A 25,821-nucleotide genomic window follows, 5' to 3' on the forward strand; every position below is an offset into this window, starting at 1 on the left:
ACTATTTATATCAGGAAATTTTTTGCTAACCAGTTAATAAACACGAACAGTTTTCCTGTCTAGGTAAACAACTCACTTACCAAGACAATGGTTTTATTTCTAGAAAGCTCACCTGCAGAATGTCACTTTGTTATGACCACCACTCCTAAAATATGGTATCATGAACTTGATCCAATCCTAACCAGTTCCTTACCTTGAAAGACCTGCCATTAATCTTGTGAGCCCAGAATTCCAAACCCTAAAAACACTATTCCCTAATTCCTACATTACAAAGACTCTGTAAGCTTTATTTGATCAACAGTTTTCCTGGTAGTCTTTGTGAGGAGGTTGAAAATATGAATATGTCACAGTTCATGTACCCATTCTTATGCTGATGGACATTTGGGTATTTTCGGTTTGAGACTGTTATGAACATTGGTGTATTTTGATGCACATATATACACACTTGGCATTAGAACTGCTGAGTCATCAGTGGGTGTATGTTCAATTTTACTACATTTACTAGTCTCCAAAGTGATGGCACCAATTTATACTTCACCAGCAGTGTATGAGAGTTTCAGTGTTGCACACTCCCACCAATATCTTAATATTGTCTGTCTTTTCAATTTCAGTCATTCTGGTGGGTATGTAGTGGTACTCCTGGCAAAGCCTTCTCCTTTCTCTACAGTGCCTGACACAGGTCATTACATATGCTGGGTTTCCTTCTCAGCCTTTCCAATAGGCTAAAGATGCTTAACAAGTCTCTGAGATTGCTATGAAGCTTTGACTCTGGGTGCCATTGTGTTAATTCTGTGTATACCCATATGCAGGCTGGGTGTAAAATTAACTGTGTGGAGAGTTGCACCATAAAGAAGCCTGAGCACCAAAAAACTGATGCTTTTGAGCTGTGGTACTGGAGAAGACTCTTCAGAGTCCCTTGGACAGCAAGGAGATCAAACCAGTCAATCCTAAAGGAAATCAACCCTGAATATTCATAGGAAGGACTGATGCTGAAGCTGAAACTCAATACTTTGGCCACCTGATGCGAAGAGCAGACTCACTGGAAAAGACCCTGAAGCTGGGAAAGATTAAGGGCAAGAGGAGAAGGGGGCAACAGAAGATGAGGTGGTTGGATGGTATCACTGATTCCATGGACATGAGTTTGAGCAAATTCCAGGAGATAGTGAAGGACAGGGAAGCCTGGCATGCTGGAGTCCACGGGGTCACAAAGAATCCAACATGACTTAGTGACTACATAACAACAAATTATACTACATGGAGCAAAAGGTAAGCATACTTAGGCATGAAAACTTAGAAGAGCGTATGGCTGTTTTATGTCCATGTTTATTTTACAAAACACCATCTGCTGAAATGTTTTGGCAACACATGGAGTGGTCAAGCCACAGGCTTTAAGCCCTGAATGGAATTTTAAGTGTGTGCCTCTCATTTGAATCACACACAAAAAAGTCCACGTTAATTTTTAATCTGGATGTGGTTTTGTTTTGATTTTTTAAAGTTTAGTTTAGGCACTGGAGGAAGTATTTGACCCAATTATTTCATCTTCTTATAGTTACATATGTATTAATATTTTTGCCCATCGATTGCATTGAAATAACCAGTAGCTCCTGCTTTTAACCTACTGAGATCCCCTTTCATATGGGAATCTCAAATTGTTTAAACTATGACTCATTAGTCACCTTTTTAACCGTAAATTTAACTTTTATCAAATGCCTATTACAGGTCAGACACTGTTATCCAATACCTGCACATTGTTGCCGGATGATGGAGCTAACTCCTGAGCACACTATGAAGTCATAGTGAGTATTCCAGCCACCCTGGAGTGGGGGGTACTTACTCATGTATGTATCTATTTATATTTCATATTATTAATCTACAGGGTACATTTACAGATTTCTATAGACTTTTCTATACACAGTGGGATTTTGTTGCCGGTACTTGTGTCTCCCATCTAGAATCTAACTATCAAAATAGTATTATTTTTTGGAAGGGTGGGGAGGCATGCAAGGATTAAATTAGGAAGCATTTGACACAAATTGGTGGAGAAGATATAAATCTGTAGTTTGTTCTCCAATATCTGCATTAACATTTACATATACACAAAGCCATTCATATTATTATTTTTCTTAAAGAAAATTCAATAAAGGGAGAGAAACGAAAACCTAGGTTTATTTGTCATACAAGTGTAATATCTGTTACACTGTGTGTACTTTGAACATATCCAGGTGGATCTAAATGTTTTCTGATACTGCATACTTGTTTTCTTAAGTAGAGGTGTGTAAAATAGGGCCTTCTAACCGTAGACTTGACAGCTAGAAAAATCAAGTAGAAGGACTTCCCTGGTGGTCCAGTGGCTAAGACTCCTGACTCCTAATACAGGGGGCCTGGGTTTGATCCCTGGTCAGGGAACTAGATACAGCATGCCACAGTGAAGACTGAAGATCCCACCTGCTGCAACTAAGACCCAACACAGCCAATATATAATAAAGAAAACTCAACCAGAGCTAGAGGCATATGCATTGATTAACTTAGAGCCCACTCAAACCCAGAAAATTTTGAAAGCCTGGTGCCTGGGGAATATGTGACTTCCTTTTATTTAGGAAAAACAGTATCTCAAACAGGAAAGCAATATCTCCTGGCTATGGAAAATGCTTAGAAAATACCTGATGCTCTAAGTGCAAATAGTGAAAATGTGAGTGCTTTCAGTGACCTGGTGGGGAGATGTGGTTTCTGAGCTGGGTCTCTGTTGATGACTGCCTGGTGTGGGGCAAGCCCATTGTGCCACTGGATCCAGAAAGGGCTGATTTAAGAGGAGTTACAATCAGGAAAGAGCTTCTCTGGTGGTTAAGATGGTAAAGAATCTGCCTGAAATGCAGAAGACCCAAGTTTGACTCCTGTGTCAGGAAGACCCCCTGGGTGAGGGCATGGCTACCCACTCCACTATTTTTGCCTGGAGAATCCCATGGATAGAGGATCCTGGTGGGCTAGTCTGTGGGGTCACAAAGAGTCAGACATGACTGAGCAACTAATTTTCCTGGAGCATCCCATGGATAGAGGAGCTTGGTGGGCTAGTCTGTGGGGTCACAAAGAGTCAGACATGACTGAGCAACTAACACTTACACAATCAGGAAATGATGCTCATATTTTCATTTGAAAACTGCTGAAAATTCACTTTAGATATAGAAATGTGACCTTTCCAACTCCTCAGATATTCTGTATCCACGAGGCAATTTTCCTCAATCCTTTCCTACATCAGTCAGAAGTTGAATGAATCACCAATGGCACCAGAATAAGAGGCAGCAGCTCAGGATACAGAGCCCTATGGCTCATTCTTACCAGAATCTGAAACCTAGGAAGCACTATATTGCTCTCATCAACTATTACTGAGAAATACATAGGAAGGGGAGGGATAAATTAGGAGTATGGGATTAACATACACATCTCTCTCTCTCTTTAGTCGCTAAGTTGTGTCTGACTCTTGCAACCGCATTGATTGTTGCCTGCCAGGCTCCTCTGTCCATGGGATTCTCCAGGTAAGAACACTGGAGTGGGTTGCCATTTCCTTCTCCAGGGGATCTTCCCGACCCAGGAATCGAACCCAGGTCTCCTGCATTGCAGGCAGATTCTTTATCAACTGAGCTATGAATGAAAGTTAAAGTGAAGTCACTCAGTCGCGTCCGACTCTTTGCGACCCCATGGACTGTAGCTCGCCAGGCTCCTCCATCCATGGGATTTTCCAGGCAAGAGTACTGGAATGGGTTGCCATTTCCTTCTCCAGAGGATCTTCCCAACCCAGGGATTGAACCCCGGGTCTCACAGACACTTTACTGTCTGAGCCACCAGGGAAGCCCTAATACTATGAATACTATTATATAAAATAGATAAGCAACAAGGATCTACTGTATAGCACAGGGAACTCTACTCGATATTCTGTAATAACCTAAAAGGGAAAAGAATCTGAAAAAAATGTATGTATAACTGAATCACCATGCTGTACACCTGAAACAAATACAATATTGTAAATCAACTATGCTCCAATAAATAAATACATGAGAAATATTTATTGTGTTCCTGGAGTCATTCTAAATGCTAAAAATCTTCCATGAGCTCCTGATATAACTGAGGATTGCATGTTAGAAAGAGAGAAGTAGGGACCTCCCTGGTGGTCCAGTGGTTAAGACCGTGCCTCCATGGTGATGGGTTCAATCCCTGATTGGGGAACTAACAGCTTGCATTATAAGAATGAAATTAAAGGCAACTTTCTCTCAGAGTTCACCCTTGTGTATATCCACATGTACCCCTTTTCATTTTCTCAGGAGGAAAAAAAAAAAAAAAAGAATGAAATTAGAACACTCTCTAACACCATACACAAAAACAAACTCAGAATGGATTAAAGACCTAAATGTAAGGCCGCATACTATAGAATTCTTAGAGGAAAACATGGGCAGAACACTCTCTGACATAAATTGCAGCAATATCTTTTTTGACCCACCTCTTAAAGTAATAAAAATAGAAAAAAATGAACAAATGGCACCTAATTAAACCCAAAAGCTTTTGTCCAGCAAGAGAAACCATAAATAAAATGAAAAAGCAACCTATAGAATGGAAGAAAATATTTGCAAAGAGATGGACAAGGGATAAATCTCCCAAATATACAAACAGCCCACGCAGCTCAACAACAAACAAAAAATACAATCGAAAAATGGGCAGAAGATCTAAATAGACATTTCTCCAAAGAAGACATGCAGATGGCCAACAAACACATGAAAAGATACTCAACATCACTAATTATTAGATGCAAATCAAAACTACAATGAAGTATCACCTCACACCAGGCAGAATGACCATCATCTAAACATCTACAAATAATAAAAGCTGGAGAGGGTGTGGAGGAAAAAGAATCCTCTTACACTGTTGGTAGGAACATACATTGGTGCAGCCACAATGGAGAACAGTACAGAGGTTCCTTAAAAAACTGAAAATAACCTGTTTGGGAAAAGCATCTTGTGAACTTGTTTGGAAATCAGTGATTCTTAGAAGATGGCTGCTCTAAATCTACACATCCTGCATTTCAGTTGCAACATTTCCAGCCTCCAGCTAACCCTTCTCGCTTCAGACTGGCCCCCACAGTCCAAACTGGCTGTGGCAAATCTATCCTGTTACTCTTTGGTCTGAATTCAGTGGGTTTTTGTACACAGACTCCCTCAGTTTGTCTCAAGTCTGAAGTCAAAGGGAGATTCTGTCAGCAACCAAGGACTTCTGTTCAGTCCTGAGTGGCATGTTTTTCCTCCAATTTCAGGGTTTGTCTCTAAACTTTTGCTCCTAAGTGTATAGATTGTCTAATTGTTGGGTACATTGTGCAGTGTTAAATACACTGCACCCTTAAAGCTGTACGTCCATTTTATCTTTATTTCAAAAATCTGAGCACATGGCTAGCAGATACTTGAATTCATTGTTAGTGAAATTTAAATGTTAATAAAATAGCATATTCCCCCCACCAAAAAACTATAAGTAGAGCTACCATATGATCCAGCAATCCCACTCCTGGGCATATACCTGGAAAAAACTGTAATTTGAAAAGACACATGGCACCCCAGTATTCATTGAAGCACTATTTGCAATAGCCAGGACACGGAAGCAACCCAAGGGTCCATTGACAGAGTAGTGGATAAAGAAGATGTGGTGCACATATACAATAACAAAGAATGAGATACTGCCATTTGCAGCAACATGGATGGACCTAGAGACCGTCATGCTGTGTGAAGTGAGTCAGAAAAGGACAAATATCACGTGATATCACATGTGAAGTCTAAAAAAATGGTACAAATGAACTTATTTACGAAACAGAAACAGTGTTACAGACATAGATAATAATCTTATGGTTACCAGGAGGGACGGGGACACGGATAAACTGAGAGATTGCAATTAACATATACACACTATTATATATAAAATTTTGAGCATTACTTTACTAGCGTGTGAGATGAGTGCAATTGTGCGGTAGTTTGAGCATTCTTTGGCATTGCCTTTCTTTGGGATTGGAATGAAAACTGACCTTTTCCAGTCCTGTGGCCACTGTGAGTTTTCCAAATAATATAGATAACTAATAAGGATCTACTGTACAGCACAAGAAACTCATTATTCTGTTATCTATATGGGAAAAGAATCTAAAAAAGAGTGGATATATGTATATATAACTGATTCACTTTGCTGCACAGCAGAAAGTAACACAATACTAAATCAACTATATTCCAATAAAAATTTTTTTAAAGAGGGAAAAAAGAAAGAGACAGGTACTTTTTCATGTAAGTACCTTGTGTTCACAGATTGTACTGAAGAGCAATTGTTCTGAGACGTGAAGACACATTCTCCCCATATGTGGTTTGCTGCCTAGGGCAATGCTTTTCAAGTCTCTGCATATTTCTCTATTTCTGATCCCATTTCTTAAATTTATTTTTTAATTGGAGTATGATTGCTTTACAATGCTGTGTTGGTTTCTACCATACAAAAGCGTGAATCAGCTGGTCCCATTTTTCTTGACAGGAAATCTCACAACTCTAAAGTCAGCATTGCTTTCAGTAGACAAAGATAACAACAGCTACTATTTATTGAGGAGTTATTATTTTATTTAAGCACTACAAGAAAAACAAAGAAGGGAATGCCCTTTCCATTTTGCAAACACAGAAACTGAGGCTCAGAGAATTCAAGCACCTTGAGTAAGTTCACAAAGTTTGAAAAACAGGTCTGGAATTCCAACCTTTGTATATCTGAACTCAGGTCTGTGGGATTTCTACCTCTGCCCAAAAGGGAAAAAAAAAAAAAAAAATTCTTAATAGAGAATTGACACAAATTCTGATAAGTAACTCCCTTGAACTTTGCCTCTCTAGGCTAAACAAACACCGTCAATCCATCTTTTTAAGATTTGTTTAGAGACACCCTCTCCACTCTGGTCACTGTCTTCAAGACCTACTTGAGTTCATCAAAGGTCTTACTGAGGCCAGAAAAAAACGCAGTGCTCCAGTTGTGTCTAAAATGAGCAGGAAGGACTGCTTACCTCCCTTAGAAGAGAAACTATGCTGAGAAACAATCAAGGCTGAGTTCAGAGCACAGCACTCTGCATGAGGGTTCCCGACACACAGGAGAGCTTAGACCTGCATCACCACCACCAGCTGTGATGTTAACACTTAGACCTTGGCTGTCATACAGCTCTGCATTCAACACATCTCTGTACCCAAGCAGGTCTTCCTGCAGCCCCGACCCCTGTGCAGTTCATCCAGGGGGACACACTGGACACTCGACGGCTCTGGCTTATCCTGTTCTGGGCTCTGCTCCTGCTGACGTCCTGCAGGGCCACATTTTCACACTGAAAACAGAGAACAAGGCAAACAGCATTCATTCCATTCTCTTTCCAGCTCTGGCTCTTCTCTTACCTCTCCCCGCCCTTAAATTTCTAACTCTAAAATGTTATTTTCCCTACAACATGCCACTCCTTTTTCAGTTCTTATTATGTGTGTTTCTCAACAACAACAAAAAAAGGAGGGTGGGAGAATTAAATTGTTTGGCAAAAACATGAAAACATGAGCGTGATTAAGAAAGTGTCAGGTTCAGCAGAGCAAACCCATATACTTTCTTCTATACAATCTCTCCTGATGGCCCCCTACCCCAGCAATTTCTGCCTCCTCTAGCTTATATTACATGACCCCTGAGGACAAGGACCTTTACCTAGAAAATTACACCTCTGCCACACTAGATCATCAAATGCTACCTTTGTTTGGGTTAGTGCTAACATTATCTGAAGGCTGGGATCTTTCAAATCATTAGTGCTGGAGCTTTCAGCAAGGCCACCTGAAGATTACCTTAACAACACACCACATCAGTCCAACCTTCCTGGCAGCAGGTGTCTTAGTACAACAGGTAATGTTCTAAGGCCAAGGGTGAAGTTTGATAAGTGCTCATTATAACAAAGGAGTGGAAACTAAAAGAAATGATCACATCTGAAAACAAGCTTTGGGATCTTGTCATGATAGTAACCATGGACAGAAGAGCCTGGTGGTCGCAAACAGTCACACACGACTGAAGCAGCTGAGCACACACAAACCTTTGGGTCACTATTGTGGGATCCTGGGATCTCTCTGTAAAAACAAAACCAAATCAAACAAGATTTGCTTCATTAGGTATGGAAAAGGTTTATCCAGTAATACAATTCATAGTGTAAATCAATGCTTTTTCAAAGTAAACTGCACTTCTAATTTTGGACTAAATATGTGAACATATGGAATAATTTTACAGGTCATGCATGTTAAGAGCAGTTAAGAGAGAACTGAAATCCACATGGTCTGTAGAAGTGGCTATCACAGTGTGGAAGTCTAGGACTTGGGTTTCCTGCTTAGCCCTTCTCTACACTTTATACCCTGGCTCTGGGACCTGCGGCAAGCTGCTCGCTGTGGTTCTGTTTTTCTCATCTCTAAAATGATGGCATTCGATTTCATGACATCTAATATGATTTCTAACTGTGAAAATTCTGTTTCTAAACTATTCTTATTCCAAGAGAGAGGGATTTCATTTTCACTTCTGCACATCTTTAATTTTAGCTGAACTCATGCCTAGAAATGGCTCCATAAAAAGATAAAGCACTTTCTTTCTCTATTTATATACATAGAAAATGTCTATTATCAATGTTCCCTGGGTTTAGAAAAGTCATTTTTACTATGCCTTTTAACTTCTCAGGATTTCTAAGATTAGAACCCATGACGTGAAGTTAAAATAAGCTCATTAAAGATAGATTGACTTATTCTTTCACCTAGTATTTTTCCTCTGTCAATGTCTTCTGATAAATAACCTTGGGAAATCATTTGAAGAGATGAAACACCCTGTCCTATTGTCCCGGCTTCTTTGTGTAGATGATGACAAGGTTTTTTTTAAAAGGCATGTTCAATAAACTGTGTGTACGTGAACAGCTTTGAATTCGTTTTTCAGTTTCAATTCTCTTCTAACGTTTACTGTAAACAGCAGAGACACCAGAATTCTCATCAAAGTTATGAGCCAAAACAAACGATCAGGTTACACCTGTTCAGCTTACACTACCTTGGAAACCAATAGACTCCATTTTCCTCAGCTTAAAACACCATTCCCTCTCAGGGAAATAATATAATCAACTCATGGTTTTTAAATTGAATGAGCAACGGACCGGATTTCTTCTTAATCTTCACATCTGTGTCAAGAGGTAAGTTAAGCTTATTTCTCCTGTGGTAAGATTTGTTTATTTAATGGGAAGGTAAGCTACTTATTGTAATTGAGTAGTCATTCCCTCTTTCCCTTTAGGAAGGAATCCTAATTACTGTATTACAAACCTAGACAAACTACTTTGCAGTTTTGTGTTGCATCACAGGTGCCCTTTCTGGATGAGCTGCTTCTTAAGTAAAGTTGCCCATTTGGAATGTGGAGGTGACAAGGGTTTTGGGAGGCTCTGGCCAGGGCAGAAGCCTGGCAGGAAAATGGGACATTGGCTGATGTAAGTGGGGTAATGGGGGCACAGAGGCACAGCCCAGGACCTTTCAGTGGCCTTTTCTGTGTGGCCCGAGGACAACCTTTGCACTGTTCCTATGAGGGGATACTCTGAAAGTGTCAACACTTTTATTCATATAGGAAAGTGAAGTAGCAGACAAGTCCTGTGTACGGACATGTGTCAGCCTGGGTGGGTTCAGTTCGCCTCAGTGCTGCTCGTAGACCCTCACTATTGACACGTTTTTAGTATATTGTGATTGATAGGTACAAAAAATAAAAAGAGCTGTAAAATAATTTTACACCTAATTTACAGGCTCATCTTTAGACTTACAACTTTAAAATATATATATTTATATGGCTGCACCAGGTCTTAGTTCCCTGACCAGGGATTAAACCCAGGCCTGCTGCACTGGGAGCACAGACTCTTAGCCACTGGACCACCAGGGAAGTCCCTGAACTTACGAGTTTCATGAGGCTATATTTACCAAAGGAAAATCAAACATCACAAAACCAATAAATTAAAGTTTAGTAGACAAAAGACATCATTTTGCCTGAAATAAAATTGCTGCTCATTGAGAGAATGAGATTCTGACTGTAGAGTCCTTGCAGTGGGCCTGCCCAACAGCAGGGCAGTCCTGGCTGCTTCTCCCATCGCTGGTCCCCACTCTAGCGACCAGCACCTTGGTTCCCGTTGCCCTCCCTGCTGCTTCCTGTGGCCTTCCGTTGAGCACAACCCATCCTGTGCTGTTGCTCACAAGCCTAGATGATTAAAGTTCTGCAACTTTTTGTTCCAAGATGCTTTAAAACACACTTTAAATATCAGAGGTCAACAAACATTTGCTGCAAAAAGCCTGAGAGTTAATATTTTAGGCTTTGAGAGCTGTTATATCTCAGTTGCAACTACTCAAGTGTGCTGTTTTGGCATGAAAGTGCCCAACAACAGTAGTAAATGAATGGGCATGACTGTCTCCCAAAACTTTATTTACAGAACAGGTGGTGGACTGGATTTGGCCAGAAGGCTTTGTAGTCTGCCGGACACTGGTAAATACGAGCGCTGAGAGCCTGGGGCAGCCTGGGTTATGAGCTGGTTGTCCAGCGTTGCTTCTGTTTGTTTGTTTAAAGATCCTAGACCAAAGGCACACACATTCATACACTTCTCACACACCCTTGAGAATCTAACAACAGGCCTTCAGGGGCCACAGATCTTGAGCTGAGAAAATCTCTGGGGGATTTTTCCAAGCAGGCATCTCTAAAAATGAAATACTTTATATTCAAACAAGAGGTTAGAGAGTTCACACACGTCAGGAGGTCCTATGGGTCTCAGAGGTGGAAAAAGGCCCTTGAGAGGAAGCTTTTCTTTAGGGGTTAAATGATTCATGTGCAAAGTAGGACAGAAACCAGCTTCAGGGAGAACTGGAGACCCGTCCTGCAGTTTCTGCTGCTGGACTTCCACCTGATTGCTGGGAGTCGTGGACAAGCCTCTTCCCCCTCTGTGTTTCAGTTTCTTTATCACTGCACTGAAGGTCCTACTGTACACTGCCAACTACAGAGGATTGGGCGGGGGACAGACGAGATGCTGTGAGATGTTTTGGAAATAGTCAAGCCGTATCCAAGGATAATAATATCCAAGGTGTTATTATTACTGAGAAGGGAAAGCAGCTGGGCACGGAGGCTGATGATGTTGTCCTTGGTAATGATGGAGCAGGTCCCTGGCTTCCAGCAGTGCCAGGGTTTCTTGAACAGTGCCATCTGGAGCCCTGGGAGGGCACTTGGCTTGCTGATGCCTGAACCACACAAGAAGCCTCCCGTGTGGGAAGTTGCTAGCATAGCAAAGGCTCATCCTGCAATAAGAGAAGGATGGGAAGGCTGGTACTCAGGCCAAATGTTCAGAAGTTCGGGTGTATAGTTAGTTCACCCCAAGCGGAGTCAGCTTTAAGGGACTCATCCACAAGGGACTCATCCAGATTAACCAAGCCCTGGGAAGCCTGATTTATAAAGTGCCTCTCCAGGGACTGGAACTCCTGTATCTAATGTCAGGAAAACTTCTTTGGATAGCTTAAGGAGTCTTGGCAAGGACATGATTACTCAGAAGGTCACTTGGAGTAGTGAGATGCAAATGATTGTGATGGACATTTACTCCAGAGATGCCAGATGCATTAGCCCTCCTTGCTCTGCCAGGTGGTTAATGGAACTCATTTTCTGAACCTAAGACTTGCACATGTTCTCAGTAGCTCTGACAACAGCGCAGCACGTTTGCAGTGGGGGTTGTCTCAGAAAATCCAGTATCCTTGGCTGCAGGAGAATAGTGTCCACACATTTCAGTATTCTCTCCATGTAGAGAGCCGTGTAGACACTGAGCAGGTAGGTATATGTCATTTTAGGTCATTTCTGCTCACCCATCTTTCACACAGAGCTCTAGTCCCTTGTGAATCTTTGCTGCTCTATCATGATGCCAGTCACAGGACCACACGATTGACTGTCTTCCGTTTCTTTCTTTACTTCCCACTTTACTCAGGTACCCTCTGGTTGCTATGAAATTCCCAATTCTTACCTTGCTGTTTGAAGTCCTGCATACTCCTACTCCTTGTTATCTACCAACATTCTAGTACTTTCCAGCGTATCCCAGGAATACAGGACAGATGATCTCTTTGGTGTGGGTTTCTTCTATAAAGAGCTAATCCTTTTCCATAATGGTTTTTACTCATTTCACACTCAAAGGAGGTATTTGTCTCCAAATTCTGAGTTACTTAATTTATCCTGGCTATACTCTCACTCCAGGGTGTCATGTTTTATGGAGGGCTATGATTCCATTAATTTTTCTTTTTTTAAAATCTCATTTTTTATTAAAAAAAAAAAAACAGATTTAGGATTTTGTAAGAAACTACTGTTATTTTTTTTTAATCAGTCAAGTACTACAGTAATGAAATAAATAAATAAGATTTTTAAAAATTCAATGTTTACAGACATATTTATTTAAAATGGCTAAATTAGAAGACATTGAATAATGCTGATACACATCAGGAAGGGATTAGGCAAGTAAAGGCACATCATTTCATCACAAGAAATAAAGACCAGTTGGAAGTTAATGACCCACCGAAGCTCTAGGTCTGTGGTAGTTTTCCTAACTCCAGAGGGTTGTTATGGTGGAACCTTCCTTATGGTACTTAGCTGAAACAGATAGCAACTGGAAAATTTTACTCAGTGACCTCAATGTATTGTTAAAATAGAAAGCACTCTTTCATTAAGTCCAGTGTGTGAGGAGGGAAGGAACAAAAGTCTAAAATGGTTTGGTGATACTGGAAATCCTATTGACATATTAAAGATTAAAAAAAAAAAAGTAAAAAAGGTTAATCCTTTTGTCTGGATGAATCAGTTCGTAGAACCTTAGAATAGCTGGTGGAGGATTTTGAGTTTTATGGTTTTTGCAACCCACTCCAGTATTCTTGCCTGGAGAATTCCCATGGACAGAGGAGCCTGGGGGGCTATAGTCCATAGGGTAACAAAGAGTTGGACACGACTGAAACAACTTAACACAAATGTACGCACGGTTTTAGCTCTTTAGGCCATCAGTCCATTTTGAGTTCATTTTTTTAATGGTGTGAGGAAGTGATCCAATTTCATTCTTTCACATGTGGAAATATGATTGTTCTCACACCTTCTTCCCACTCTCACTTTTAATTGAGATCAAATGTTTGGGGGAAATTTCTAATTTTCAAAATTATTCCTTATATTAGAATACTGAACATTTTACTTTTAAAAAAATATTGGAGTTTTCCAAACTAAAATTCCTGTGCAGTAAACTGCTGCTTCTTAAGGGAAAGGAGAAAGTCACAGGATAATTTGTACATTAGAAATGATAAGTGGAGACTCTTCAAAAATTGGGAGCAATACTTAGTGATTTAAGAAAAGGGATAAATTAAAGACCCTTTTTAAAATTAAGGAGGTGATCTACATTATTAAGAGATTAAAATGTTGAGCTGATGACTTAACAGCTTTCAAATGCTCAAAAGGGCTATTGGGAGATTCCTATTACCCATATTCATAGGAACAGAGCTAGAGGAGAAAAAATGCATTTACCTTGCAATTGGAAAGATTTCACTTAGACATCAATAAAATGGCAAAACTAAAAATCATAATGATAATGCTTACCGAGTACCTAACATGGGTCAGTCTCTGTTTTCAGTCCCATGAGGGAAGTACTGTCCGCATCAGAGATGAACTTGGACTTGAACCCAAGGGGTCCAACACTGTGCCCAGGCTCTTATCCACAGTGCAAAAGCACCCTCGTGTAAAGTGGGTGTTAGAACACCCCTCCCTCCTGAGAAAACTTGCCTTTCTACCAGCAGAGAGATTCAAAATAGGATGGACATTAGTCAGATGATACTCATAATCCCGGCACTTTTGATGGCAGCAGTCTTCTGATTCTATTTAAACACTGATCACTTTCTTACTACTTTTGGAAAAACAGGAAGATAATCTCTTAACCTTTATCCCTTCTCCAAAATGTCCAACAGGCTACTTTTAAACGTTTTGCAACATTACATAAACATCCTCCTGAGTAACATGGACAAATGCCCAGTGACACATGTCATAGGAAACATAATATCCCCCTTTCCCCTTTTTAATCTCTGAGGCTTTGTTTTAATAATTCATGGAGATGTTAACCTTTGAGGTGGATTTGAGAATCCTTTTTATTTAATGCAATTTTGTTTGTGTTCTGAAGCCAAGGACATTGAAGTATTTTATTCCCTACTGAATAGGGCATTGTGTACCTGTGTCTTTGTTTTTTCTGAAAACACCTCTTAACTTTCATACATCTCCTTGGGGCTCTAGCACAAGGGCTCGTTACATATTGTTCCCTCTGGAAGAGACCATGTGATGTGCTCTGATAGGAATGTTGTTGCCACAACATCCCCATTTTCTTAACCCCCTGGTTTCCCTTACATCGTCATTTGCATGATACTCCCTTAGCTGAGTCTATAGAGAAAGCAAGAAGTAATTCATCTTTGTAATTGGAGATAGAACCTGAAGTGGCAAGATTTTCACCTGAGAAATAACGCAGTATCTTAGTAGCAGACCTGGAGCTCCAGTCCATATATTTTGATTGTGGTAGAGAGTTAAGACCAATGGTTTTTTGGTGTGTTGTTTTTTTGTTTTTTTTTTTTTTGTGAGCCTGGCAGATGACTTTATTTTTCAGAGTCTGCTTTCTCATCTGAAAAAACACTACCACCACCACCACAGACAGACAAAACCCCGCCTCTCTGGGGTGACTGTGAGAGATCAACTCAAAAGACTGCTAAACAGAGAGTGCTGAGCACTCTGTGGGCCCAACACACAAATCAGGGCCCAGACCAGAGTTCAGTTCTACAGCAAGATGGAAGCAGAGTGCAAGAAAGACCATGTCACCACGATGACAGCTTCCCATCTGCTTTTACAGGGAAGAGAGCAGAAGAGGTGGAGAGGGGAGCAAGAGAACTGAGCAGCACAGACAGCGTACTAGGAGGGGAGGGATACGTTAGGCGTTGGGGATTAACAGATACACATAGCTATACGTAAAACAGCTGAGTAATGAGGATTAACTGCATAGCACAGGGAACTCTACTCAGTATCTTGTAATAACATATAATGGAAAACAACCTGAAAAAAACACATAACTGAATCACTTTGCCATATACCTGAAACCAAAGCAATGTTTTAAATCTACTACGTGTGCTGTGCTTAGTCACTCAGTTGTGTCTTTGCGACCCCATGGACTGTAGCCCACCAGGCTCCTCTGTTCATTGGGATTCTCCAGGCAAGAATACTGGAGTGGATCGCCATGCCCCCTTCCAGGGAATCTTCCCAACCCAGGGATAGAACCCAGTTCTCCTGCATTGCAGGCAGATTCTTTACTGTCTGAGCCACCAGGGAAGCCCAAATCTACTGTACTTCAATTAAAAAAAAAAAAAGAACATTATACAAAGAGAGAGAGAAGATGGCATGTGAAGGTTATCTGAAGGTACCCAGGTCACCTAGGGGGTCACATCTAATTCTTTCCAGCTCAGCCACAGAGCCCAACCACCCTGAGAGAGAAGTCATAAATTAGAAGGATTTGTTTGGAGATGGGGTAGTCTGGGTGACCAAACAAATTCCAAATCAAACTGGACATAGGATCATTTATGTCCTGTAGACCAGCTGTGTCATCTCCTTGTATGAAAGCGAGGATATCCTATGGGATTCTTAGAGAGCCCTCAATATCCAGGGTTGTAATAATGCAAAATGTCAATTCCATAACCAACAGGTAAGGTAGCAGAAACAATCAATGGAATCAAGATAAATGAATCATGAGGGATTTTCTTTTGCAGAATCTTGCCTTCTTTGGAATCTCAGCCATGAGTTGGATGTTCCTCAGAGACCTCTTGAGTGGAGTAAATAAATACTCCATGGGGATTGGGCGGATCTGGCTGGCTGTCGTGTTCATCTTCCGTTTGCTGGTCTACATGGTGGCGGCAGAACACGTGTGGAAAGAAGAGCAGAAAGAGTTTGAGTGCAACGTTAGACAACCCGGTTGTGAAAATGTGTGTTTTGACTACTTCTTCCCCATCTCCCAGGTCAGACTTTAGGCCTTACAACTAATCATGGTCTCCACGCCTTCACTGCTGGTGGTTCTACATGTAGCCTATCGTGAGGGTAGAGAGAAAAGGCACAGGAAGAAACTCTATGTCAGCCCAGGCACCATGGGTGGGGGCCTGTGGTACACGTACCTTATCAGCCTCATGGTTAAAACCGGTTTCGAAATTGGCTTCCTGGTTTTATTTTACAAGCTATATGATGGCTTTCGTGTTCCCTACCTCCTGAAGTGTGATCTGAAGCCCTGCCCCAATACTGTGGATTGCTTTGTCTCCAAACCCACAGAGAAAACGATTTTCATCCTCTTCCTGGTCGTGACTTCATGCCTGTGCATTGTGTTGAATGTCACTGAACTGAGCTTTTTGGTCCTCAAGTGTTTTATTAAGTGCTGCCTCCAAAAATACTCTAAAAGACTCAAGTCCTCCACGTGTGAATGCCACAACCTCAAGTATGTTACATGTGCTGAGATAGGGGCCCCTCCCCTGCTCCAGAAGCACTCTTCAGACTTGGCCACAAGCATAGCCCAGGGAGGTGAAACAAAGTTACTCTGTGACACACAAGAGGCTTAAACAAAGCAAAACCTGCATCTCCCTTAAGCAAGAACTAGGCTTCCTTGGTGGAGAGGGCGATGGCACCCCACTCCAGTACTCTTGCCTGGAAAATCTCATGGATGGAGGAGCCTGGAAGGCTGCAGTCCATGGGGTCGCTGAGGGTCAGACACGACTGAGCGACTTCACTTTCACTTTTCACTTTCATGCATTGGAGAAGGCAATGGCAACCCACTCCAGTGTTCTTGCCTGGAGAATCCCAGGGACAGGGGAGCCTGGTGGGCTGCCATCTATGGGGTCGCACAGAGTTGGACACGACTGAAGTGACTTAGCAGTAGCAGGCTTCCTTGGCAAACAAAGTGTGTCAACTTTAATGTCATTTGGGAGAAATTCTTAAAAATTTTCATGCTCAGTTGTATATACTAGACAGAGGTCTCATTGTTTGGTTGTAGGGTTCATGAGGCTACATGAGTTGTGTTTGAATAGTTAACTGCAAATTAGTTTGAAGAAATCCAACAACATTCTTCTAAGCACTTAGATCTATCAACTGGAAAACATAAAAAGTGACACTTCTGACAAATGTGATGGCCTCCAAGCAACGATGGAGGCACTGGCGATCTTTCTCAAGTTGCAGCCAAGGCTCCCCTCACTCAGCCCTGCTCAGTCTCTGTGGAGAAAGACCGTAATGAGGGTGGAACAGCAGCTGAGCCAGGGGCACACAGGAGCACATTCGGTGAGAAGGTTCAGTCCAGGACACTTTGCAGTATAAGTGTCTCTGGATAGAAGTGGACTAGGGGAAAGGGAAGAAAGCCATCGTTTATTGGTATCCAACTTCCCAGGTGGCTCTGACGATAAAGAATCTACCTGCCAATGCAGGAGACCTGGGTTCGATCCCTGGGTGGGGAAGACCCCCTGGAGAAGGAAATGGCAAACCACTCCAGTATTCTTGCCTGGAGAATCCTATGGACAGAGGAGCCTGGCAGGCTACAGTCCGTAGGGTTGCAAAGAGTTGGACATGACTGAGCATGCATGCAAGGCAACTTAAATACAAATATTCCTGGGGGATAGTCCACTTAAGCCTGAACTAGCAGACATGTGCAAGGGGCACTGTAGTCACGAAGGAGGTAGGTCCCACGTGGATGGGGAGCAGAACCCAGAAAAAAAATACACCCACCTGATAATTTCTGAACACTTATCTTAAACCATAGAACACTCAAAGATTTTGTAAATTTCCATATTGTTGGACCTTTCTACAAGCAGGAATTCACAAGGGTTGTGGTTTGCCTACAATTTGCTGGTACATCTCCCTCTAGGATAGACAGTAACAGTGTATTATGCTGTTATGTTAGTGTAAAAAAATGTTAAAAAAAAGATGTTGACTATCGCTTTCACTTTCCTCCTTTTTTGGATTTAATATGCTAACACATGTGCATTTCTCCAGAATAAAAATGAAGTGACTTTGTGGTGTTACTTGGCTGTCATTGATATCACTACTTGGCCACACTGGGCATGATTATTCTGTGACATAAAACTTGTTCTGACAATTTTAGAATAGGATTTGCAAACCTCCCTGGTAAAGATAGCTCAGAAATCATTCTTCTCTGCTGTGACTTTTTTAAACAAAAAGTCACTGCATAAAAATGTAATTTTAACAAAAACTGATTATGTCATGTCTTCCCTGGCCTTCCCTCCTTTAACCTAAACTGTCTCATTACAATTCATGTGTAACAAAGGTTGTGTCATTATGTAGCCCACAGATCATGCCACCAACAACAGTTGTAATCTGTCTTAAGGACTTGTCTTGGAGAGCAGAGAGGATGTGAACTTTGTGGTCCCCCTTCCTCCAGTTTATTCCACAGGTCACTGCTGGACTCAGGCACTTATATCCAGTTTACTTCACCTTGTGCTATGAAAACAGGTAGCCATCACAAATGCAGGTAACCACTGAAAGCCTTATATTGAATGCAAGTAACACACTATATATATATTCCTTTAGGATATATGATATATATATATATGTATATATATATATATATGTGTGTGTGTGTGTGTATATATATGTATGTATATATATCTGCAGTTAACAGAGGTTTAAGGTTTTGGAGGCCCTGATCATGGCATGGAATCTAGAAAATAGGGTTCTGTGTACACAACTGGGATGGAGGTCAGGAAATTTTTCAGTCTGAGGATGAATTTGCTGTCAAAATGTCTTTGGGGACCTCAGCCTCTTCACCTGACAACAAGCTCTGCTCAAGCTAAAAGGAATGAAAACATATGTACATTTGTGCTTTTCCATTTTGCATACGGAGAAGAGTTAAAGCTAATGGAAGCAAAGGCCATGCGTGAAGTTGTTTAGATAGAAACGGGGATAATTTTTTTCTTTAAAGCTTAATTTACAAAATGAGTTTCCTGTACAAACATTCTGGAAGCTGTCTGGGTGTCAGTGAAGACTCAAAGCATTTGAGAAAAACTGGCAGTTAAACTTTGCCTTCTTTATTCTTTCTCTTATGGATACACTGATATTTATTGAGCAACAATTAATAGAAGACACTGTGTTGTGCATCTTTAGAGTACATAATTCCCATCTCAAGAAAATTTCCACTTCTATTAACAAGGGTGGAGGCGAAAGTGCCATGGAGTATTTCACACCTGTGTCCTGCATTTATTAATGTACCACCTCACTTAACCCCCTGCATGCTTCTGGTGCCCAGGAAGCAGACAGAGAAGAAGGTGAGATCCCAAAACGCAGTTGCCTTTTCAAAGACACTCATCTAGTAAAAGCAGAGTTAAAAATCACCATAGGTCTCCCTTAAACCACCTGCTCACCACACCAGGCTTCCAGATCAGTAAACAGATTTAATTCAAGCCATTCCCTGGTGGCTCAGATGGTAAATAATCTGCCTATGATGCAGGAGATGTGGGTTCAATCCCTGGATTGCGAAGATCCTCTGGAGAAGGGAATGGCTACCCACTCCAGTATTCTTGCCTGGGATAATCCCACAGACAGAGGAGCCTGGCAGGCTACAATCCATGGGGTCCGAAAGAGTTGGATGCAACTAAGCAACTAACACTTTTCACGTTCATTCTTGATTTGCAACGATTTTGTCTTCCTTGTACTTTTCTGCAAAAATATTTCTGGTTACAGATTTTGCCCCTGGCCACAGGGTTTCTTCTAATTGGAGCTGGAAGGAAAAAAAATTTTTTTTTCAAGTTCTTGGATGAAAGAATGCCTAGGCATGCAAGTGGTTATGGTTCCAGTCTTTCCAAGGAAATAAAGCCAGCTTTCTTCAGACAGACTGCAGACTAGAGAGGAGGTGGGGGAAAGGCAAAGACCTGAGGATGTTGATTCTTCAATCCTGCTGTCCCGGACACTGGCTCCACCCTACCCTTTCTAGTTTACTTACATGGAAGGTAAGACCCCATTTTTGTTTAAATTGGTTTAAATTAAGTTTCTAGATCTTGCAACTAAGAGTCCTAATAAAATTCATGTTCTTCAAAAACTTCCCTGTATACTAGAAAAAAGAGGTATGACTCGGATCAGCCTTTCCTTTTCAGGCTTCAAGCATTCTAACTTTGACATATGTGTATGTATAGAATTTTTGTGTCAATAGGAAGAAAGAATGAGAAGGATGTCAACACTGGTCACAATAAGAGGAGAGATGAACTTTTTCTTTACAAACCTTTTCATTGTTTTGCATGTACTTTTGCTTTTAAGTTTTTAATAAACAAAGCAATTGAAAACCCCAAAGAGCCCCATCTCAAAATATTTCTAGCTCATATCCCATCACAGGTATGTAACACTTTTCATAAACACTGATTGAATTCATCCCTAGTTTACATTTTATTTGTATATTTAGTATGACAGCATAAACAAGAGGCCATTTCACAGCTCTGAAAATCTGGTGAGGAAAGAAAGCAGAGGTGGAGCCTGGGGAGACAAAAAGCATCAGTGTTCAATTGAATTTTAATGACAAAAGCCCGAGGGAGGTGTGGAAGAGACCTGCCAGCAGCTCTTTCTTCATTATAGATTTGGGTCTTCTCTCCAAAGCAAATCTTCCTTCAGCTATAAAAGGCATTGGTGATTGTGGTGAGTTCTGAGAATTTTCCACAGAGCTATCCTGCCTGCCATGGAATTCTCCAGGCAAGAATACTGGTGTGGGCAGCCACTGCCTTCTCCAGGGGATCTTCCCGACCCAGGGATCTAACCCAGGTCTCCTGCATTGCAGGCAGATTCTTTACCTTCTGAGCCACCAGGGGAAGTCCTTCTTGTGCCAGAGGGTCTAGTAAACAACTTTCTGACTCTGAGAAGACAAAGATGAACTTTCACAATTCTATAATGTACCCACATATTGTGTCTGAAAGCAAAGGGAAATGACTGCGTAAGTCAACAGTCCCTGTACTTAAAGGTGAAGTATTAGATCCTTCCCCAGCTATGGAGATCTAATGTTCTATTAAAAGGAAAAAGAAAACATGTTCAGATCAAAGTAATATATGTAATTTCTGTTAACTTATTTTTATCTTAAAATTTTTCAGACATTAATGCTCCTATCAGAGTAGAGATTGACAGGACAACTATGGTATAGAATTGAGGCAGACGCTACTCGTCTGTGCAGAGTAACAGGACATTGAAGAAGTGGACTGCAGGGTCCTGGCCCTTAGGAAAAGGTCACTGGTAAAACTGCAGTAGAGTGAGGCAGAGGAGACACATTTTTAAATTAATTTTTAGTGATAAATATTAAGCAACACAATTTCCACATTCTTGCTATAAAAATGTCATTAACTAAATTGATGATCATCAATCTCGTTACTAAAAGAAGTATGAATCATCAGGTTAGCCAAGTGACTTCAATTAAAAAGTATCTCAAAGGAGAGTAAGTACAGTAACTTGAGACTTGACTTTCTGTAGATTAGCAAACCTGATAAGCCAATCTTCCTAGAGAAGACTGCTCCTAATCACATTAATTTGATGATGACGTTAAAACTACTGTGACCAAGGTTGAGAATCTTATTCATCTATTCACATCTTTGTATTGCCACAGCTTTTTAGGTCCATAGTACTGAGAAGCACAGTGTTTCTGGCGGAAAAAAATGTATTCCTCTTGCCTCTTCCATCTATTTATTCCTCTCCACCTAAAAGAATTCTGATTTTGCTGGGGATGCCAATGTCCCCTGCTTAAAAAAAGGAAAAGCACATCTCCAAGTCTCCTTTGCACGCAGATTTAGCAGGATGAGAACCTTCTTGTCAAAACAAGATATTATGACTGATGCTTTGGGGAAGTTAAAAAGTGGGGCTGAACTACCTTGCATGTTTTTTGTTCCCCATCCTCTTTCTGCCTGAGACATCATAGTTGGAGCTGCTTATGGACCTTATGGATAAAGGAGTAGAAAGATAGCTCCTGTGACACTGATGATGCAATATGGAATCACCATCAGCTCTGCACCGCCTGTCTCTATGCTTTTTTTATTATTATAATATTTTATTATTTATTTTTGCTGCTTGGGGTCTTAGTTGCAGCATGGGAGGTCTTTGTTGCAGCACATGGACTCCAAAGTGTGTGGGTTTAGCTGCTCTGTGCCATGTGGGATCTTCTGTTCCCAAGCATGGATCAAACCCACTTCCCTTGCATTGGAGGGCAGATTCTTAACCACTGGACCACCAGAGAAGTCCCTCCATGCTTTTATTTTTGTTGTTATGTGACAGAGAACTTAACTTCCACCTTATGGAAGTCATTGACTTGTTAGCCTCTTTTATTTACAGACAAAAACAGTTCCTGACTACATTCACGTTAGTGATTAGGATGAAGACAGAGAAGGCATGCTTCCTGAAGGCATTACTGAAGACAGAAGAAATGACCAATATACGGAATGACAGAAATGAAACATGATAGGGACTGACTTTCCCAACGCCTGGAAGACAAATTGCTTATTTCATGTTCCAAGATTTGAGAACCAGGACCAATGGGTGAACATCATAAAGATTTTTACCTAATATTTGAACTGCCTGATATTTAAGTGATTGCCTGATAAAGCAGTGAGATTCCTAAATAACACTGAAAGAGATGATCAAGAATAATGCTGGACTGAATGGAAGGTATAGCTAGATGAGTTCAATATTTCCTTTGAATTTCCCAAGGTCCAGATTGTGGTTCTTGTACCTAGAACATATATTGTGTGGATGCAAAGTGAGACATTATACTGATTATATTACTATATAAACCTGATATCGTAGAAAGATCTCTGATAATTAAGAGAATCACCTTAAAAAAGAAATGGCATGTACAATAACAAGACCTCCTTGTATAACAAACAATTTATGAAGTTCCACAGAAATGATTATAAGATTTACCTTTTTTAAAATCATGGCTATATTATAGTGACATGTAAGGTAATCAATATTTTGTATTATTCCAGTCTTCTTTTCTCCAGCTTGAGAAATTCTCATTTCAAAGCTTAGATCAAGTATTTCTACTAGAGAGCAAATTTTTGCTGTAAAATGGGGATAGATAATACCTATCTCATAGGGTTGTTGAACAAATTAAATGAGATGATCCACGTGAAGCATCAGCATATAGACGTTACTTTTTAAAGTGTTAGATATTGTAATTAGCACATGGCTTTATTATATCACTTCTTCCTATATTATTTGCTTGTTTTCTTAACCCCACTCTAAATTATAAGTATACTGAATGCAGGCAAAACTCAAGGCCTTCATCATCATACCTTTAGGGCTTAATCCATAGTAGTTGCTGGCATCAATTAATGTATTCATGAAATTCACAGCATATCTACATTGTATAAACTAAAAAAAAATTATAGCATTCTGGAATCAGAGGAAATCTTAAAAATACTTACAAATGAAAAAATGACAACTCAGAATTATAAAGTGACTTGCCTAATGTTAAATGAAATGACAGAGCAAGAATTCGATTTTTTAAAACTCCAAATCTAGCCTTCCAGAATCTTCCTGTACAAAGTTTCAAAGATCTTTGGAATGTTGGTATTCCATGTAACAACCAACTGCACCACATCCAGTTATTTTTGTTTTTCTCCTTTGTTAGGCAACAAATTCTGATTTTGATGATTCTGATTTTGTTGGGAATGGCAACATGCTCAGTTTAAAAGTCACATTTCCAAGTCTCCCTTGCATATACACAAAGCATGATCTTTTTATCAAAACAAGACTTTTTGACTGGTGCTTTGGGAAAAGTTAAAAATACGCATAATCCATGCAAGGTGACTCTAGTCTGTTTCTACTGTAAACCGTGGCCTACTTATACTAAAATGAATCAACAGCCAATCTATTATAGTCATCTCCCAATTTCTAAAACTGTTTCAATAGTTATTCCAATCGTAAGTATTCAAAAATGTAAATGACCACCACGTATCAGCCCACACCCTTTACAAAGTAGAAATAAAAAGAAATAAAAACAATGAAAATGTAATTTCTCGTTCAGTTTTGGGACCCTAACTGCACACATGCTTTCCAGTGTTAGCTTGCCATCTTGTGGCCTCTCACTCTCGTGCAGCTCAGCGTCTGACCAGCACACATGGTAAGGCCTCTGGTATCCGTGACTTTACACAGGCACATCCACTTTAGATGTATTTATATGCATGTAAACGAGCTGCACCTCAAATTTCACCTCCAGACCAACTTCATTTCAGCAAAGGCTTACAAACTTTAAGTCAGAAAGAGAGGTGCCGGCAGCTAAACCTGCACGGAGACAAGTGCGCATAAACCGCCTACGTACTGATGAACTGCCACATGCATATGTGATTGCGGAAAAGGTGTGTGTGTAACGTATCCTGGGAAGACAATATGAACATCGCCTCATATAAAGATGGGAAAGCAAGGTGGTAACAGGGTTTAAATACAGATTTTTATCAAATCAAACGGTGGCAAGGTCTCTCTTCCCATTCTGACAGGATTATAAAATCTACTGCGATGTCTGTTTTCTCTCTTGAAGGTATACATACAAACGTGTGTGTACATGCACATACATACTATTGTAACTACTATGTAAGTTCCCTTCAAGCAGTATTCTAGGATTGGTAACCTCAGTAAGCACACACAGGTCTCCTGGAATAGATGAGTATGGTGGTGACACAAATAGAAACTGTGAAAGTTATGTCCAATGCCAGCTTCTTCCTATGGTTGTGATTAAATGAGTGGCCACTGTCAGGAGCTTTGGGCTCATGTGGCGCTTGTGGTAAAGAATGTCTGCCAATGTAGGAGATGCAAGAGACAGGGGTTTCATCCCTGGGTTGGGAAGATCCCCTGGAGTAGGAAATGGCACCCTACTCCAGTATTCTTGCCTGGGAAATCCTATGGGTGCAGGAGCCTGGTGGGATACAGTCCATGGGGTTGCAAAATCAGACACTCCCGAGCAACGGAGCATGTCAGGAACTCAAACAGTGTCTGACATGACTGTTTATTAATTATTATCCACTGTTCACTTAGATAGAGCCAGACTTGAGCAATAACACAAGCTAAAAGCTCAATGACTACACACAACCATTATTCTGTGTTGGAAAGGCGCACACCATCATCACACAGAACATTCTGGATGTTTTTGATTGCCTCACTTCTAGCAGAGCAACTGTTGCCTTTCATACTTCTGGCTCATCTACTTTGGCTGAAGGACTGGTGTGGGATCAAGGTTTTGTTGGAAGAAACGAGAATTGCTTTAGTTTCTTGTTTTATACTGGTAACATGTAGACTACATTTTTTTCAAAAAACTATTTTTGAAGTGTAAGACACCAACATATGCCATGGCATTTGACTTGAAACATTTGTATTACTAAAATATTACACTGCCTCCCATACCATCAACAAGAACTTTCCATAAAACAAGGTTGCTAACTTTCCTGTGGTTAAGAATTACATTTTAAATTGTGTAACTCAGGCTAGAATACCACCCAACCACCATCATGTATTAGAAAATTTCCGTTTGAGGGCAGATATACTTGAGAAAAAAAACTTTGATATGCTTCAGTTTAAAGTAGCTGTGTTAACAGGTTTAATAAATACATTAAGGATGCTTTTGAAATTTTCAAGTAAGGAAAGACAATGAGTTTACCAGCTAAGTGGTTTTCTGGAGAGTTGGAGAAAACAAGCAAGAATTGCCAAAATGACTCAGTTGTTTGAACATCTGGGTTGTACTGA

The 25,821-nt window shown here is 40.6% G+C and overlaps 1 protein-coding gene and 2 long non-coding RNA genes across 3 annotated transcripts; 1 reads left to right on the top strand and 2 right to left on the bottom strand.

Moving 5' to 3' along the window:
- Positions 1–6,601: 6,601 nt before the first annotated feature.
- LOC113898385 lies at positions 6,602–14,647 on the bottom strand. The gene is made up of 2 exons (XR_003512628.1): positions 13,651–14,647; positions 6,602–7,360 (listed from the first exon to the last, which is right to left on the bottom strand). It is a non-coding gene; the product is annotated as an uncharacterized LOC113898385 (long non-coding RNA).
- Positions 7,367–18,128, top strand: GJB7 (gap junction protein beta 7). Its single transcript, XM_027551444.1, is given in 2 exon segments — positions 7,367–9,220; positions 15,846–18,128. A coding segment is annotated over 1 exon segment (807 nt). The 5' UTR covers positions 7,367–9,220; positions 15,846–15,872; the 3' UTR covers positions 16,680–18,128.
- Positions 18,129–20,323: 2,195 nt separating this feature from the next.
- On the bottom strand, positions 20,324–24,928 carry LOC113898386. Its single transcript, XR_003512629.1, has 2 exons — positions 23,379–24,928; positions 20,324–21,106 (listed from the first exon to the last, which is right to left on the bottom strand). It is a non-coding gene; the product is annotated as an uncharacterized LOC113898386 (long non-coding RNA).
- Positions 24,929–25,821: the final 893 nt, after the last annotated feature.

Source organism: Bos indicus x Bos taurus, chromosome 9, assembly GCF_003369695.1.
Source record: "Bos indicus x Bos taurus breed Angus x Brahman F1 hybrid chromosome 9, Bos_hybrid_MaternalHap_v2.0, whole genome shotgun sequence".
NCBI classification, from domain to species: Eukaryota; Metazoa; Chordata; class Mammalia; order Artiodactyla; family Bovidae; genus Bos; species Bos indicus x Bos taurus.